This window comes from Amyelois transitella, chromosome 17 (assembly GCF_032362555.1).
Source record: "Amyelois transitella isolate CPQ chromosome 17, ilAmyTran1.1, whole genome shotgun sequence".
Classification (NCBI taxonomy): Eukaryota; Metazoa; Arthropoda; class Insecta; order Lepidoptera; family Pyralidae; genus Amyelois; species Amyelois transitella.
Genome location: NC_083520.1, coordinates 1,173,392 through 1,191,874, shown reverse-complemented (window position 1 = coordinate 1,191,874; position 18,483 = coordinate 1,173,392). Strand labels below are relative to the sequence as shown.

Genomic DNA, 18,483 nt, shown 5'->3' with positions numbered 1-18,483 from the left:
TTAGATGTTATGTTATTTAGTTTAGCCATTTAATTGAAACGTGAAATTTGTGCCGTGTGGTTCCCGGCACCAATACAAAAAAGAATAGGACCACTCCATCCCTTTCCCATGGATGTTGTAAAAGGGATAGGCTTACAAACTTGGGATTCTTTTTTAGGCGATGGGCTAGCAACCTGTCACTATTTGAATCTCAATTCTATCATTGAGCCAAATAGCTGAACGTAGCCATCCAGTCTTTTTAAGACTGTTGGCTCTGTCTATTCCGCAAGGGATAAAGACGTGACCTTATGTATGTATGTATGTAATTTATATTCTCGTTTTCTGAGTTCGAATTATACATATATTTTTTTTTAACATTTAAAGCAATCAGAATGTCCTTCGTTGATGAAACTTTTTAATGACCAATAAAAGGCGGAACGGAGCGTGTCGACAAATTTAAGTGGTCTTTCAGTTGTAGAACGTAAAACAATTGGAAATTTTTATTTGTGTATTCATTAAGGAGGCCTTAGGGAAATATATAAAAAAATACTATCTAATGCACAGCTTAAAACGTTGGGTCTACAGATTTACAGATTTTACTTTAGATTAAGGTTCCTAAAGTTTCCCGACGGCAATTAAAAAAAGGGCTAGATGTTTTCATTTACGCTAGTACGCTAGCTCAAAAATTATATCTATAAGTATAATCTTAAAATTAAAAAAAAATGCTGTATTATTTCAACTAGATAAACAATACGGTACGATATTTTATTTTTGTAAGACTCGTGGGACCACGAGGGATATGAACATTAAGCTATTATTATTAGCTTAAGCAATTGTGCAGCATGCACCCTTAGGATGCTAAGTTAGAATACTATTAATTATTAATGAAACCATGTAATATTATTACTTAGCGTCTGTTTTAGTTACCTTTTTAATAACATAAAATAAAATCGACCACGCTTGAAAATTTTTAAATGATAAAAAAATAAATAAATAAAACGCTCGATTATAATTTTTTTTATCATTTAAAAAAAATGTTCATTACCGCATAATTATGAACAAAGAAAGAAAATCCGAAGGAATTAAGAACGTCCATAAAAATGTCCATTATAATGAAGTTCATAACTTCGACTTGAGTAATAAAATAAGTGAGTTTTAATCAAACACCAAGTTTCTCTCAGACCTGATTAAAAGTCTGAATGATGTTAAATCACATTCTAATAATCTTTAAGTGGATACTTAGATAAGATAGACTAAGATTACTAGATAGTGCCAACAGTCTCGAAGAAACGGAAAGGCTTCAGCTGTGATAGAATTGATATTCGGATCGTGCCAGATTGTTAGACCAACGTCAGAAAAAAGAATCACTAGTTTATGAGTCTTTTCCTTTATTGACTTTAACAATCTACATGCGCAGAAGCAGCTGGATCACATAATGTTTTTTTTCTTCATTACCAAACTTTTTAATTACTAACTTAATAGGCATTTTAAAACAACAAGTACCGAATACAGTTCAATCACTTTCACTCAGATTTTTTTACTCATAAATACTTAACAGTAAATACATGAAGTCACGTCTATATCCCTCGTGGGGTAGACAGAGCCAACAACTTGAAAAGACTGAAAGGCCCCGTTCAGCTGTTTGGCTTTATGATGAAATTGAGATTAAAATAGTGACAGTTTGCTAGCCTATCGCCTAAAAGAAGAATCCCAAGTTTATAAGCGAATCCCTTAGTCGCCTTTTACGATATCCATGGGAAACAGATGAAGTAGTCCTATTCTTTTTCTATTGGTGCAGGAAACCACACGGCACTGCTTGGAACCACACGGCACACACACACTTAACAGTAGATTGACAAAAAATTCAACAAACTATATATAAACGGAAACCATCCATACAAAACTTAGACGTAACGACTATCACTTCATTTTACAGCTTTGCCCAAACAACGAACGAAACACGAAAACTTTCCCCTTCAAAATATTACGACAATTACAAATTCCGCGCGCCATTGTGATTTCAGCTTTACATTTTGCTGCAAATCTCCTTTGGAATAAATGTGAATTTCACTGAAAATAGTGATGTAAGAAGCCTTTGAACTCCGCCCAATTGATATCTGAGCCTTGTAGTCAATTCGACTGAGACTTATAATATAGACTCTATTCAAAACCTGTAAAGTATTCTATTATTCACGACCGTTTCCATTAATTCATATTATCACGTCTATTTCCTTGCAGGGTAGACAGAGCCAGCAGTCTTGAAATACTGGCCACGTTCAGCTGTTTGGCTTAATGATAGAATTGAGATTCAGATAGTGACAGGTTGCTAGCCCATCCCCTAAAAGAAGCATCGCAAGTTTATAAGCCTATTCCTTAGTCGCTTTTTACGACATCCATGAAAATAAGATTTTTACATCTTTAAATTAATTAAATATGAATATCTTAGGGACTAACATAGCTACATAGACTCGAAAACCCTAAAAAGTCTCAATCTCAAAGTCTCGCCTCGCACAACACTAGCACAAATCCTGCAAAGAATTCCCATCTGTTAGTAGAATTAATTTTTAGGATTATTGGCTTATTATGCGGACAATTCTAATTATTCGGGATCATTTTAATCCTGGCAAGAATTCGCAAAATTGATTAAAGTAAGGATTAAAATAATCCTTTCCATCTTTCTACTAATCCCAATAATTTAAGATGACAGGTTCTTGCAAATCTTATTTTTTTTAATTTGTTCCCTTTTGAAATGTAAAATGTTGCTGAGCGATGGTGGTATTTTTTTTTTAATTGGAACTTCCGTATTTTACACTTGAATGTCGTTAGAGGCTTCTAAGGGTTAAAAATTAATAAATAGAATAGATTTATTCTCAAAACTGTATGCAAGGTATCTTTTGTTGACGTCAACATAACTTAAGTTTAATTATATCTACTGCCGCTTCTAAAGCGCATGTGTAGAAGATGCGGCGGAACAAACTACACTGCCGCATTTTCACCGGACGTCAAATAACAAGCTCTTGACGGTTATGGAAAACACACGTACACATATCGTATCTTTTTCCCTTGCGGGGTAGACAGATCCAATAATCATTCATTCATATGATCACCTCTACGAGTATATTCTTCTATTTATCCTGGCTATAGTCCCGGTTGCATCCTCACCATTCTGGAAGAGGAGCCCGGGGTAAGCCTCAGACCATGGATCCTGGAGTGGGTTAATCAGGTTTTTACACAAACTCCCGTCTGATCTCCGTAACCTTTGCAGGTAAACCTTATCCGTATTGGATCTATGGTTACACAGCCAGTTAAATGTGTAGGTTTTCCCACGATGTTTTCCCTCACCGTAAGAGCATCGGTTAGATATCAAACTAATGTAGGTACATAACTTCGAAAAAAGATAATTATTGGTACACGGCCGCGGTGGATTCGAACCGGTGCCTTTATGCGGAGTGGCGTTTAACCAGGCAATTTGACCACCGTCGCTCACTAGGTTCAACTTACGTGCCGCTGTGATTAAAAAATATAAATATATACGGAACAAATTACACAGATTGAGTTAGCCTCGAAGTAAGTTCGACACTTGTGTTACGAGATACTAACTCAACGATACTATATTTTATAATAAAAAAATATATAGATAAACATCCAAGACCCAGGCCAATCAGAAAAAGTTATTTTCTCATCATGCCCTGGCCGGGATTCGAACCCGGGACCTCCGGTGTCACAAACAAGCGTATAACCGCTGCGCCACAGAGGCCGTCAAAGATTAATGTTAAATTATTTGTTTTCAGATGCGGGGAGCATGGTGCCTTCCACTTTTGGCGCTATTCGTCACAGCCACAGCGGATACGACTGAAGGTAATTTAGGTATACATTTTATCTTTTTTTTTATTATTTTTATTGGCAAATATTTCATGTTATGGATGACAATGTGATTTATTATTATTCAGATAATTTATGTTTTTTTCTTTGGTTATACTTAGATATTAGTAAATTTTAAGCCAGCCAGCGTTATACTGAAGCGGTACCTTTTCGGGAACTCTATTTAGTATTGTACCTACTTCAATTTTTATCTTAGATTTTTTTTGTATGATGTTCGTCGAATACATACTTTTTTTAATGCAACAGTTAATTTCCTATTAAATAGAATACAACTTTTTGTCTAGACTTTTCATAATCTTTGTTTGGGGGAAGTGTGAAATGAGATAACGGCAAATATTAGTACTTACATACATAGAATGATAACAGCTAATTTATTCATGGAAAATGTCCACTTTGTACAATCTGTATCATTACAAACTATATAACTGAGATTAGGGGAACTCCAACCGCGGTACGAACAAACAGACAAAATGCCAAATCCAATAGAAAGGTTCGACGCAAATCGTGCACTCAGCAAAATGTACAATGTTTTATTTGATTCCATTTTCCTAAAGGCTGTGGTCGGAAAAAAGGTATACAATAATGTATGAAATGTTGCGTGAACCTTAAAAGCAAATTAAAGGCGATATCCGTGTAAAAAATTTAATATTAAAAATGAAGAATGCGGGGAAGACAGAGTCAACAGCCTTGACAAAGGCCAAAGACTGACAGGCCAAGTTCAGCTTTTTGGTTTGATGAATTGTAATTCAAATAGTGAAAGGTTGCCAGCCCATCGCCTAAAAGAAGAATTCCAGGTTTATAAGCATTATCCCTTAGTCGCCTTTTACGACATCTTTAATTTAAATTTTATTTCATACTTTTTAAAGATTTACTACATTTAGATTTACTACATATTTCATACATTTTACTACATACTTATTCAGTATAAAATTTGTTGTCACATTTTGGACACTCTTGATTGTACTTTTTGCGTTGTGTCCATTCCGCGTCGAACACCAAACAGAATAAGCCTTTATCTAGTGCGGACACGAGACCAAAGCTCGCACTCGTTAAATAACTAGGTTTTCAGCGTGTCTGCATTTGAATACTGGAAATTTAACTGTTTCGTTTGTATATTTGTTTAGTAAATCCGCTCTCAATGTTTAGAACAACGTCGTGAGATGCTTGTAGGTATATTCATTTGATTACTTTTAAAATGAAATTAATATGTGACTTTTTTAAATATACATACGTACATATAATTACGTTTATCCGTTAGTCGCCTTTTACGACGTCCATGGGTAAGAGATGGAGTGGTCCTATTCTTTATTCTATTGGTGGCACACGGCACTTTTTTAACTATATCTGTACTAATATTATACTACTAATACTATATCTGTACTAATATTATACTATTAATACTATATCTGTACTAATATTATACTACTAATACTATATCTGTACTAATATTATTTAATTTTCTATTTGTATTTCAATTCCATCTTTGGGCCATACTGTTGAGCGTGGCTGAAGACTGAAAAAGTCTTTGTGAGACTGTTTGCTCTGTCTACCCCTAAGTGATGAAGACGTAATTGTTTTGGTTTTACTTTTTTTAGTTATTACAAATGGAATATTTGGAACACTTAAAATTCATTAACACACACATCGGATGTTATTCATCATTACTTACTACATAATTAATGATTTTAATTAAATATATCGTTAAACATGTGTTTTTACATAGTATTTAATCAGGCCACTTGCCCGACCCAATCGTGGTAAGCGCCGCCATCAGTACGAATCGCCACTGTTTGCTGTAATAGCTACGATTTGTAACGTGTTTGCCGTGTGGTTCCCGGCACTAATACAAAAAAGAATAGGACCACTCCATCTCTTTCACATGGATGTCGTAAAAGGCGACTAAGGGATAGGCTTACAAACTTGGGATTCTTTTTTAGGCGATGGGCTATCAACTTGTCACTATTTGAATCTCAATTCTATCATTAAGCCAAACAGCTGACCGTGGCCATTCAGTCTTTTTAAGACTGTTGGCTCTGTCTACCCCGCAAGGGATATAGACGCATATGTATGTGTGTTCTTTATTGTTCACTACTTAATTAAATTTATCGTTAAACATGTGTTTGTATATAGTATTTAATCAGGCCACTTTCCCGACCCAATCGTGGTAAGCACCGTCATCAGTACGAATCGCCACTGTTTGCTGTAATAGCTACGATTTGTTACCGTGATCGGCTTTTACGGCACATTACGTTCCGGCTTGTTGACATGTAACCATCGGGTATAGAATGCAGGTTCTAATTGGCTTAGTAGATTTAGTTCTCTCTCATTCTAGCGTGTTCTCAGTTGCACTCTGCCACTTTGTGAGCCTATCCCTTAGTAGCCTTTTACGACAACCATGGCAAAGAAAGAAACCTTTATTTATTTGACGAAATATTCGTATTGATAAAATTAGTTCTACACATTCATTCATGTTTTTTTAATGTAGACTTAAGTTTTAAGAGATCTATATTTGTAAATTGACATCCGATGAAAATGCCGCAGTGTAGTTTGTTCCGCCGCTTCTTCTACACACGCGCTTTGAAAGCGGTAGTAATTATAATTAGATTTAAGTGATGTGACGTCAATAAGTATCCAATTTTAAAAGTAAATCTATTCTATTCTAAAGAGATATGCTATGATAGCCGGAAATCACACGGCATATCAATATAAGGCTTAGGTACATGAAATCCATTTCACTAACAAACAACATTCACTCTGTAATAGACTGAACAGAGTCCGTTCAGATACGTCTCTTTGTCCAAATTGTAATTAGAAATCCTTGTTGAATGTTTGAATAGATTTACTGATGATGAAATAGGAAATACTGTCAGTTTCATATCGTTTTTAATGATCTTACATACATAAATAAGTCTTAATCCCTTACGGGGAAGATAGAGCAAACTAGTCTTGAAAATACTATAAGGCAAGATTCTTGAAAACAAATTGACCGATTTTGATGTCTATTCCAAAAATGTTACATACATAATCGCGTATTTTTCCCTTACGGGGAAGACAGAGTTACCAGACGTAAACGACAAAAATAAAACCAACAACGCACACACTTCATTATCATCGATTGTAAAATAATAATTAATCTGGACCATCTGCTTTCGTGGAACCTATAAATAAATTCAAATCCAACGTTCGCCCCGTAGCGGATGGAAAACATGACAAACGTCGCCTTTTACGACATCCATCGAAAAAAGATAGAATAAGTATTCTATTGGTGTCGTGTGGAAAGAGATGGAGTGGTCCTATTCTTTTTCTATTGATGCCGTGAACCACACGGCACCTATATAGAAATAAAAAGAATGGTCCAAGATGCTAATCAACGATCAAGGGTCAGGGTAGAACAAAACCTGATATCGTATCGTCTTACATTCGCGTTCGTCATGGCCGATAAGAAATGAAAGATTCCCGCTGTGGTCGGCGATTCCACTCCCCTGTTTTTGTTTTGAGACACACGGTTTTTAAAAAACGCCAACAAAAAATATAGTGATAAAAATGATTTGTAGTGTAAGTGGATTGCAAGCTCTGACGCTGATTGGAAATGCATTTGGAATAAACTATAAAGAGGCGATTAAATTAAATACACAAGTATATTAGTTTGAGTGCTAACCGATGCCCATAACGTAAGGGAAAACATCTTGAGTAACCCTGCACATCAGGCAATTGAATGTGTAACAATGATCCAGAACGAGTTAAGTTCTCCTGCAAAGATTGAGGAGGTTAAAAAACCTGACTAACCCAATCCAATTAAGATCATCAATTAAAAAAGCGGACCCCAGGACGCGACTGGACTGGAAAAGAGTAACACTGTTACTGTAACACTATAAAAAATATAGAAACGTACGCAGAATAGTATAGCGTGGATTTTATCAATAGATAGCTACCTATCCTATATATATATATATATCTACATATATTACAGTTTTCAAGACGAATATGTGATGGAATTTCTTATTTTTTGATGTGCCTGAAGTGCGAAATATGAAATATTTGTTAAAGTTAATTTCGTGCAAAGAAATTCATTCTTTCTCTTTTCAATTGCATTGAAGATCAACCTCACATGAAGAATATAAGCAATTATTATCTTCACACCATTTTATAAGGATAACCGGAATGCGATTGATGTGATGTTGTGACTCAGAAACATAACAATGGGCAGGAGGAACAATCATTTTGAATGGCTAATATAAAAACAAGGAGCTAATCAGTAATGAATACATAAGTATTAAACATATCACTTAACCTTGTTACCTTCTGTTAATGGATTATCAAGGCTAACAAGTAAGCCTGAGGCATGTAGGCTCCGCAAAAGAACTCATTCTGTGGATGTCGTTAAAAGCTACTGTAGCGGCCGTTCAGCCTCCATGGACAATCCACTTTTTGACTTAACATTTTAGATGACTAAAACCGACTGACAGACTGTGAAAAAAAGGACAATCGACTAGGACACTAGGAGACGACCATAAGACGACGAGACGACAAGACGTATCTTAAACGGGCTAAATTCTATTTTATTCAGACTCGACCAAATAGACCCTCGGCCCGTTCAGCTACTAAAGGACAAATGCATTTTGAATGGCACACACAAATTCACCTTGGAGTCTGGTAGATCTTAAAAAGTTCCCGAATTATTCCTTACATGATGTTTTCAAACAAACACGGACTTCATGTCTATTATAGGTGTTGACACAGACGGAAACAAGTTATTATATGAGTGTAGGATATAATATAGTCTTTTGGTGACTGTAGGTTCTGTCTACCCTGCAAGGGTATATACACACATAGACGTGATTATAAGTATATTTATGTTATGTTTCTTAAAGTGAAGGATAGATAGTCTAGAAATAATGAATTTATTTCACATTCACATTCAAGATCTTCATCATCATATTTTAATCTATAAAAAGTTGATGCACAAAAAGCGGCCTTATCGAATTATACAATTCCTTCCATGCAACCTTAAACTTACATATGTAAATATAATCACATCCAAACCCCTTACGGGGTAGACTTCAGTCTTCTCGAGGGACAATTTTGAAAATACTAATTATAACCTTATAATAAAAAAAATATTCTGCCTTTTTTTTATATTCTTCAAAATTTACTCTCCATTCGCCATGGCCGTGTGTGACATACGAGGGGATCCATTAAGTTTATTTGCCGACGTACCAAACGGGAGCTATCTTCGGTCAGATGACGTATTGCCGCAGATTTCATTCCGTGCCACGTCTGATATTAACTAAGTCTTTTGTGGCGAACTAATTCGGATATGATACGATTTCACAGATCTAAACGAGGCGTGAGTTTAGTTGGTTAGTGCCGTGTGGTTCTCGGCCCTTATGAGTAGTTCTTTTCATACTATCTTTTTCTACCTATAATATTTCTTTGTAAATACAAAACAGAGTTTAATTACTGATAGAGTAATTGACGAATCAACGCACAACCCAAACCACTGGGTCTTAAGTACTAAGACGTCCTGAGATTCCCACAGAAACGAAATTTTTTTCTTTTATATTCGTAGTCTTTATGCATTCTACTTTCATGTTTATGGCCTGCAAAACTCGACACTTGCAAAAAAAGCTTAAAGAAGTTTGATTGCCACAAAAAAATTGACTTTTTTGGCGGGAAACTAAATGTCATATAAAGTATTAGTGCTGTGGTAATTTTTACGATAGGTACCTTAGTTTTTTTAGGCCTGCCCTTGTCGCTGTTATGGTGTTTAAATATAATGTTATTTATCATTTGTAGCTAAAAGCTGACTTTAAAAATGTTCGTCTTTTGCATAACTTGGGCAATTCCTGAAATCATATTAGTGTTTTAGCGTCAATTCAGTTTCGGAGAGTAATTGACGAATCAACGCACAACCCAAACCACTGGGTCTTAAGTACTAAGACGTCCTAAGATTCCCACAGAAACGAAATTCAGCGGAATTTATAAAATTAAAATTTGAAAAAAAAAAAACTATTTTTTTATACACGCGGGCGAAGTCGCGGTCGTCTAACTAAACAAGACATACACGCTTTAGTAGCGAAGGGGCAGCAAAGAAAATATATAGTGTGTACCAGATGATAGAATTGAGATTCAAATAGTGACAGGTTGCTAGCCCATAGCCTAAAAGAAGAATCCCAAGTTACTAAGCCTATCCTTCATTCGCTTTTACGACATCCATGGAAACGAGATAGAGTGTTCTTATTCTTTTTTTATTGGTGCCGGGAACTATACTGCACTGTTTTGAAAGACTGACAGGCCACGTTCAGCTGTTAGGCTTAATGATAGAATTGACTTTTAAACAATAATTAATATTTAAATGTCTATAAAAGGGAACTTCTCTTCGCCACAAAGCTAACCATCAGTCCCTTACCCTCTCATATTACACCTAAAACTTTTTGATCGTGGGCGAATTTAATTAAGGCGCTTTTCATTTGTTCAGAATATTATTTGCTTGATCATATAATATATAACTTGGATTATTTATCTTTGGAATTTGTAGCTCACAAAAATATAAAGACCGATCAATTACAATTTCATTTTAAGATGCCTGACCAAGTGACTGAAGAAAACGTACAGCCGAAACTGAATTGACGCAAAAACACTAACATGATTTCGGAAATTTCCCAAGTTATGCAAAAGACGAACATTTTATAGTCAGCTTCTGTAGCTAACTACAGATGATATATAACATTTATATTTAAACACCATACTCCTAACAGCGACAAGGGTAGGCCTAAAAATACTTAGGTATCGTAAAAATTACCACAGCACTAATATGACATTTGGTTTCCCGCCAAAAAAGTCCTTTTTTTTGTGGCAATCAAACTTCTTTAAGCTTTTTTTGCAAGTGTCGAGTTTTGCAGGCCATAAACATGAATGTAGAATGCATAAAGACTACAAATATAAAAAAAAAATCGAAAAGTAAATGACAGAATTTAAAATCCTTCCAAATTCGAAATCGTGTGAACATCTGCAATGCAAATTCGTATCAAATGTGTCTATGCAAATATGGCTAATGCAATCCGAAACGCGATCTCTGCTCGAATCGTGTAGAGAGCATGCGAATTATGTTATTCAATTTGGGGCAGATTACATGCCTTTACACGGCTGCCGAAAAGGCCGTGTGGTTTCCGTTTCTAGTGGAGGATAAAAAGAAACATTAGTAATCGAAAGTGTATTTGTTGTTAATGTGAGCTCTTGTCAATCAATGTAGCCATAGACGTAGAAAAAACGACGGACAGGGTTATTCTATGCGGCAAAATGAAACACCAATAATATATATACACGCTGGCCCACTGTGTGTATATATATTTAATATATTTATATATACATACTTACAAATGGTCACCTCTATATCCCTTGTGGGGTAGACAGAGCCAATAGTCTTGAAAAGACTGAATGGCCACGTTCAGCTATTTGGCTTAATGATAGAATTGAGATTCAAATAGTGACAGGTTGCTAGCCCATCGCTTAAAAAAAATCCCAAGTTTGTAAGCCTATACCTTAGTCGCCTTTATATATATGTAAGTATATATACATATGTATATATACGGCTCACGCACACACTCTTACCAATAGTGTTACAATCAGTCGCAAAATTTTCACATTTTCTGTCACTCACACATGCGTACAATGCCGCCATTACGATGCTTCACTTTTTTTCAAGCCACACTACGTCTACTTTTTTTTCTTTAATATGTTTTACCAAATAAGTCTAGTTATTCTCAAGCCGAAAGAATGATTGGATTTATGGTCTTTGGTAAGGAAAAACCATCGAATTCTAATATATAATTGAATAAGAGATAAATTTTGCAATTTTGTTTGTTTGTTTGTAAGAGCTACTCTTCGGAATTTACTGGATTGATCATGAAAATTCTTTCTCCGTAAATAAGGTGTCATAGGCTATGTATATGGATGTACTACGGGCAAAGCCATGACGGGATGCTAGTAAAATATAAAACAACCAAATTGTAGTCGCTGTAAAAACGGATTACATGCGTACAAATAAAAATGACGTCTACAACTCATTCCCGTGGAAATTTTCAATTCTATTGATTCTTCCCGCTCAACGTGGCTTTTGCACTGTCTACCCCCATGAGGTACTGCCATGTTGTATGTTTGTATGTGAGCAAAACGAATTTGAACATAGTTTCCGGTCTGGCTGTAAAAATATCTAGAGGCGTCATGGGGAGTTTTATTAAAGCATTTAATGAAAACCCGAGCGCTCTCAGTAATTTACATGCGGTGCTAGCATTTAGAGTTTTCAGAAGTGGCAATAAATTTTTCTAGCTAAATTTTTATCTATTCGACCAGCACAATTTTTACTTTTTATATGTTTCAATAAATGGAAATTCATTCACCTGATTGTTATTTCAAATTATATAACTTATATTCTATCATTAAGCCAAACAGCTGAACGTGGCCTACCAGTACTTTTCAAGACTGTTGGCTCTGTCTACCCCGTAAGGGATAAAGACGTGATCATATGTATGTATGTATAACTTATTTTTATTATTTTTTAGTACTTTTTACTCCTGTTTGCCTTGGGTTCATTAATAATAAGGGCTTGCAAACTAAGTTATTCTTATTAACTTTTGTATAGTAAACTCTTCTTTTAAGCGAAAGACCAGCATCGTGTCACTTATTCTGAATCTCAATTCTATATACAAGCAGTGCAATTTCGATTCTTGTAACTAATGGCTCTGTCTACCACGTAATGGATGTAGACGAAAAAATCACTACGTACAAATAAAAAATATATAAACGGGACAAATTATCCAGGTAGAGTTAGCCTAGAAGTTAGTTCGAGACTTGTATTAAAATATTCAATCAACGATACTATATCTTATAAATAAATACATATATAGGTAAACATCCAAGACCAAGGCCAATCAGGAAAAGATCTTATTCATCATGACCTGCCCAGAATTTGAACCTGAGACCTTATGTGTCACATACAAGCGTAATACCGCTGCGCCACACAGGCCGTCATCATATAAATTTAAATTGGATTACACTACTACATTTACAGTTGAATAATAATTAAATCGGCCGAAACCGATAGCAAATCCATCCAAAATTGACTACCCTCAATTAGTTTCCAAGTTTGCGATCCGATTAAATGAAAACCGTATACTCGGTACACCCGCACTTAATAACGTATCAGCAAACATGTGATTTCATATTGCATGCAATATATAAAAGCAATTTATGCAAGCGAACAACATTTTGAATATTTCCAAGATGGCGCCGGCGAAATTCAACCGGCGATATGATGTTTACGGTGTATGTCGTGTGGATTGTAGGATCTAACTACTGTTTATTTTCTTGTATATTATATATGCGAAAGTAAGTTTGTTTGTTTGTTACCACTGCACGGGTAATCTACTGAATTAATTTTCTGAAAACAAAAGGTGAACGTGGCCTGTCGGTCTTTTCAAGACTGTTGGCTCTGTCTACCCCACTCGGGATTTAGACTATATGAATGTGTTAAAAAAAAAATGTATATGTATGTATATATATAAACTTGATCTCTTTTTTTTTATTTTTATAAAGCATATTTAGGTAAGTATTATAGGGTAACACGCAGAAAGCAATTAAATAGATTTTACTAAGAAAGTGAAAGAAAAGCAAGCTGTGTACAAAAAAGGTTTATTACATAATCATAATAATACTGTCCAAAGTTAAAGCTGAGTAATAGCTTCATCACAAATGTATTTTTGCTATTTCAAACAAATTAATTTTATGTAGCAATAATAATTTAGTAATTATATTTCATATTAAAATAAAATAAGCAATAATAAGCAATAAGAATAAACATAAAATAGTACATCATTAATTTATCAGAGAATAAAGTATACTTAACTTATTATTGAGAAACGTCCACACTGATCGAGCGCCCGATGGCAAATTGTGTCGCCCAGGGCGTACGGTCTCTTTTATACTATTCTTGATTGTATCACGTGTTGTTTACTATTAAGTAAAAAGCACGTGCTACCGTCATGAATCGTAGCAAACAATATTTTAAATAATCAAACAGTATTTTTAATCTCTATAGTATAATAATTAATTCGGTAGATAGCTCGATAATTTTTTTACACAAACACGTGTTATTAGCCTAGGAACTCAAAATCATACTCATTATCATATTAAATCATAAAAAAAAATAAAAATCATAACTAATTAGGTGTAAATTTTTAAACAATATAACACGGCCATTCTGATATGGACTTCGTTCTCGAAGTCCATCTCTAAATTTTTTTTTTTTTTATAGATTATGTACATAGGCACAACCACAGGCACAGTTATAGGCACTGCTTCAGGCACAGCCATGGGCACAACCACAGACACAGCCATAGGTTCAGCCCCATGTCAGCAAAAAATTCAGCCAAAGACAACAGTAGCAGTCACAGGTACAGCCAATAGGCACAGCCACAGTTATAGCCATAAACACAGCCACAGGTACAGCCATGATACATAAAGGTAACAATTTCACTTAAAAAAAAATATATTTAATTTTAAGTACAAAGTATCATCATTTATAACATACACATAGTATTACATATTAATAGCATCATTTATTTATTTATTCATCAGTAACAGTAACATCCCCATTTACCCATTCACCTGGCCAGTATCGTAATTTGTCTTTGGAAATGACAAGATTTCTTTGGCCTGTACCACGTAAATTAAAACGATCATTACTAAGAACTTCAACTATTTCATAGGGACCCCTAAATTTTGGTCTTAGCTTATCGTGACGTCGGTGGTCTTGGTAAACGTACACAGTGTCACCGACTTTTATTTATTTATTTATTTATTTATTTATTTATTTAGATACAAAGATGATACATGTATAAAAGAATTAGTTCTAATTGATCGACCAATTAAAGGTAAACCCAGCATGCAATGGGTAACAATCTATATTTTTAATGTGTGTGTAGGTAGTATTACAAGATATGAGAAATGAAGAAGAAAATAATAATTTTTTTTTTTTTTTTTTTTTTTTTTTTTTTTTTTTTTTTTTTTTTTTTTTAAAAACAACATAACTAGGTACTTTTACATACGTTAATTAGGTACTCAAGCAACTCAAAATTGAAGTGCAGAATTTTTTTAAAGATAAATTGTGAATATCTGCTAATCCACTGATCCCGTTGTATAGTCTGCAAATTCTGGGTATAGTTGAGTTTCTTCCTAACTTTGTTCTGCGGAAGGGGGGTACAAAAGATTGAATTGGTCTACGAGGTGGTCGTCGTGGTACTCTAAAATTCAATTTACTTAATATTTGGGGGCATTTTATATAATTATTAATAACTTTATAAAGAAACAACAGATCAAGGATATCTCTGCGCTTATCAAGGGTAGTAAGATTAAATTTTGCCAAACGATTGTCGTATGGATCCTCTTTTGTTGCATTGCTAGATGTGAACGCCAGATGACGTGTAAACCTTCTTTGTACCCGTTCAATCCGCAATGCATGAGTCGCGAAATGGGGGCGCCATACTACACTGCCGTAATCTAAAATTGGGCGTACTAAGGATTTGTAGAGAGTACATTTAGTTGCTGATTTGCGAAAAACTTTGCCATTTCTAATTACGAAGCCCAGCATTTGGGAAGCTCGTTTTATCACAGAATTAATATGGGGAACGTAAGTAAGTTTTTTGTCTAGTAATATTCCCAGGTCTCTGACAACTTCGACTTCCTGTATTTTATTTCCGTTGATATGATATTCCGTCTTATGGACGTTCTGTTTACGTGTAAACTTAATCAAAAAGCATTTACTGGCATTCAAGTGCATTCCATTTTTAGAACACCATTGACATAGGGCGTCTATGTCTTTTTGAAAGAGTGAGCTGTCGTCGACGGAGTTTATCTCTTTGGCAAGTTTTAGGTCATCAGCAAACATAAACGATGAACAATTTAGAAACTGGGATGGAAGATCGTTAACGAATATTGTGAAGATAATGGGACCCAAAATAGACCCTTGAGGAACACCTGAAGAAGAGATGTACTGTGATGAGACAAATCCGTTTACTACAACATAAAATGACCTGTTAGACAGATACGCTTCAAAAAATTTGAGTACATTTCCGCTGAATCCATACATGCTTAACTTTTCTAGTACGACGTTATGTGGGACTTTGTCGAAGGCTTTGCTAAAATCTGTATAGACTACATCTGTTTCCTTTTGATTATCAATAGATTTAGTTAGCTCATCAGTAAATTCAACAAGATTAGTACAGGTAGATCTGCCCTTAACAAAGCCGTGCTGTCTCTCGGTTAAGTACTTGTCAAAGTGCCGTTGAATGTGCGGACGTACTAAGTGTTCCAGAATTTTTGCCAAGCAAGATAGTATTGCAATAGGTCGGTAATTATTGACAAGATGTTTTTCGTCAGATTTATGAATAGGAACGACTTTAGCCAATTTCCATACCTCTGGAAATACTCCCTGGGTGAGACATTTATTAAAGATAAATTGAACTGGATCAGCTAGGCTGGTTGCACAACGTCTAAGAAAAATTGGAGGAATTGCGTCTGCTCCAGCGCCTTTTGAGCAATCTAAATTTTTTAACTGACTCAAAATTTCCTGTCTCGTGATTGTTATAGATGACAGGTTATCACCATGGGCCTCGAAGGAGCCGAGCGAGTTGTCACTATTGGCATTATTAGACGTACTCGTACTCTGCCCTTCGTTATATACTGATGAAAAATATGAGGCGAAGAGATCGCAAATTTCTGTGCCGTCTGAAGTTGTTATAGTACCATTAGACATAGTTCCTGGGTAAGACCCTGCACCACCGCGCTTACGCTTTACAAAACTCCAAAAAGATTTTGGATTTTTGGCAATATCTTCTTCTAGTCGTGTTATGTATGATTTATAGCATTCATTCGCGAGAGTCTTGCAACGTTTTGACAGTAATTTAAAAGAAAATAAATCGCGGGGGTTTTTGTATTTAGCGTAGTTTTGTCTATATTTATTTTTTTCCCGCAGCCTATTGATCAATTCTTGACTAAACCAGGGTGGGAATTTGTTGTTACGCTTTTTAGTTTTTGGAACGAACTTTTGTATAGCATCTTGTAGTTGCTGATAGAAAATATCGACAATTTGATTTATATCCGAGATATTTGAAAAAAGTTTCACCCAATCGACAGACGCTAGGTGTTGATTAATTGCATTATAGTTAGCTTTATAGAAGTTTGGCCTGCTATTGCCATTGTAGTTTAAGGTATTTTCAACGGAGGTTGGAATCTTGATTAGAAGAGGAGGATGCAGTGGACTAACGTTACACAAAGAATCAGCAGATTCACTAACATCACAAGAACACATGTCAGTTACAACAAGATCCAGAATTCTTCCCATTGAGTTTTTCACCGAATTATACTGAGACAAATTATTGATGTTCATAAAATCTAAAAATGTTTGATACAAAACTGGTGGTTGATAGTTGTCATTGTCACCTTCCACTAGGGACCAATTTAATTTACTAAAGTTAAAGTCACCAATATAGAAAGTGTGCAAATTATTGACCTCATTAATGCGATTACAGTTATTGATAAAGTGTTCGAGCGTAGATAACGCAGTTGCAGGTGGAAGGTAGACCGCGCAAAAAGCCAGTTGGGTGAAGGATTTTGATCGTGGAATGTCGACTAATACCCATAAGTCCTCACATTCACTCTCCCACTCTGCTACTCGTCGAGACGGGAGCTTATTAGAAACGGCAATAATAACACCGCCACCATCCACCTTATTTTGGTGATTTTTTAAAATATTTCTGTCCCTCCTGTGTACAGTGTACCTTCCACCAAACAACTCCGAATCAAACACACTGTCGTTTGCCCAACTCTCAGTTATGATTATAATATCGTAATTAGTGCAAGCTACATTATTAGAAAAAATATGTGTTTTACTCCGTAGGCCACCAACATTTTGGTAATATATTGATAGTGAGGAATCGAATTTTAAAAATGTACATACCAGACAAAAGAAAATCAAGAACTAAGAAGGATCCGTCACTTGAGATTATCAATAGAGTCCATATCCTTTACCAGTATATAGTCCGAGTTGTCCGTTTTCCTCAAATATATTCTCCCGTTGCGCACCCAGACATGTTTGTAGCCTTTCTTTTTCGCCGCCAGTCTCGCAGCAGCATGCAAAGCCTTGTTGGCTGGGGAAAGATGCTCCATCACGAATATTGGTAGTTTCTGGTCATTCAGTCCAACAACAGTGGAATTCAACTTGTCATGAATTGGTTTAGATTTGTTGTAATTTACGACGGCAGCCAAGAAATCGTCGCGCTTTTTAGGACTGCAGAACTGAACGACTATAGACCGAGGTCGAGGAGAGTTCCGATTAATTTTTGCTATTCTGGTGCATTGGACTATACTTTCCGGTGGAGTGTTACACTTTATTATGCTTCCTAGTTTCGTCACTATTGTGATAAGATTTTCATCCTTCTTTTCCGGGACACACTGAATTTCTATGTTACAGGAACGCGCATTTTGCTCTTGATTGTTCAAACGGGTTGACAAGTCTCTTATTTTGGATTTCATACCATCGCACTCGGACTGCAAATCAGTGATGAT

At 35.4% G+C, this 18,483-nt stretch overlaps 1 protein-coding gene across 5 annotated transcripts in view; it reads left to right on the top strand.

The window, feature by feature from the left end:
- Nucleotides 1-18,483, top strand: part of LOC106134576 (Ig-like and fibronectin type-III domain-containing protein 1) — a 143,507-nt gene that overhangs the window by 73,369 nt on the left and 51,655 nt on the right. For 4 of the 5 annotated variants that reach the window (XM_060949026.1, XM_013334671.2, XM_013334664.2 and 1 more), the window contains one exon: nt 3,771-3,846. In XM_060949026.1, the coding sequence (XP_060805009.1) occupies nt 3,771-3,846 (76 nt within the window). The remainder of the gene's footprint in view (nt 1-3,770; nt 3,847-18,483) is intronic. The other variant, XM_013334680.2, reaches the window with a different exon arrangement.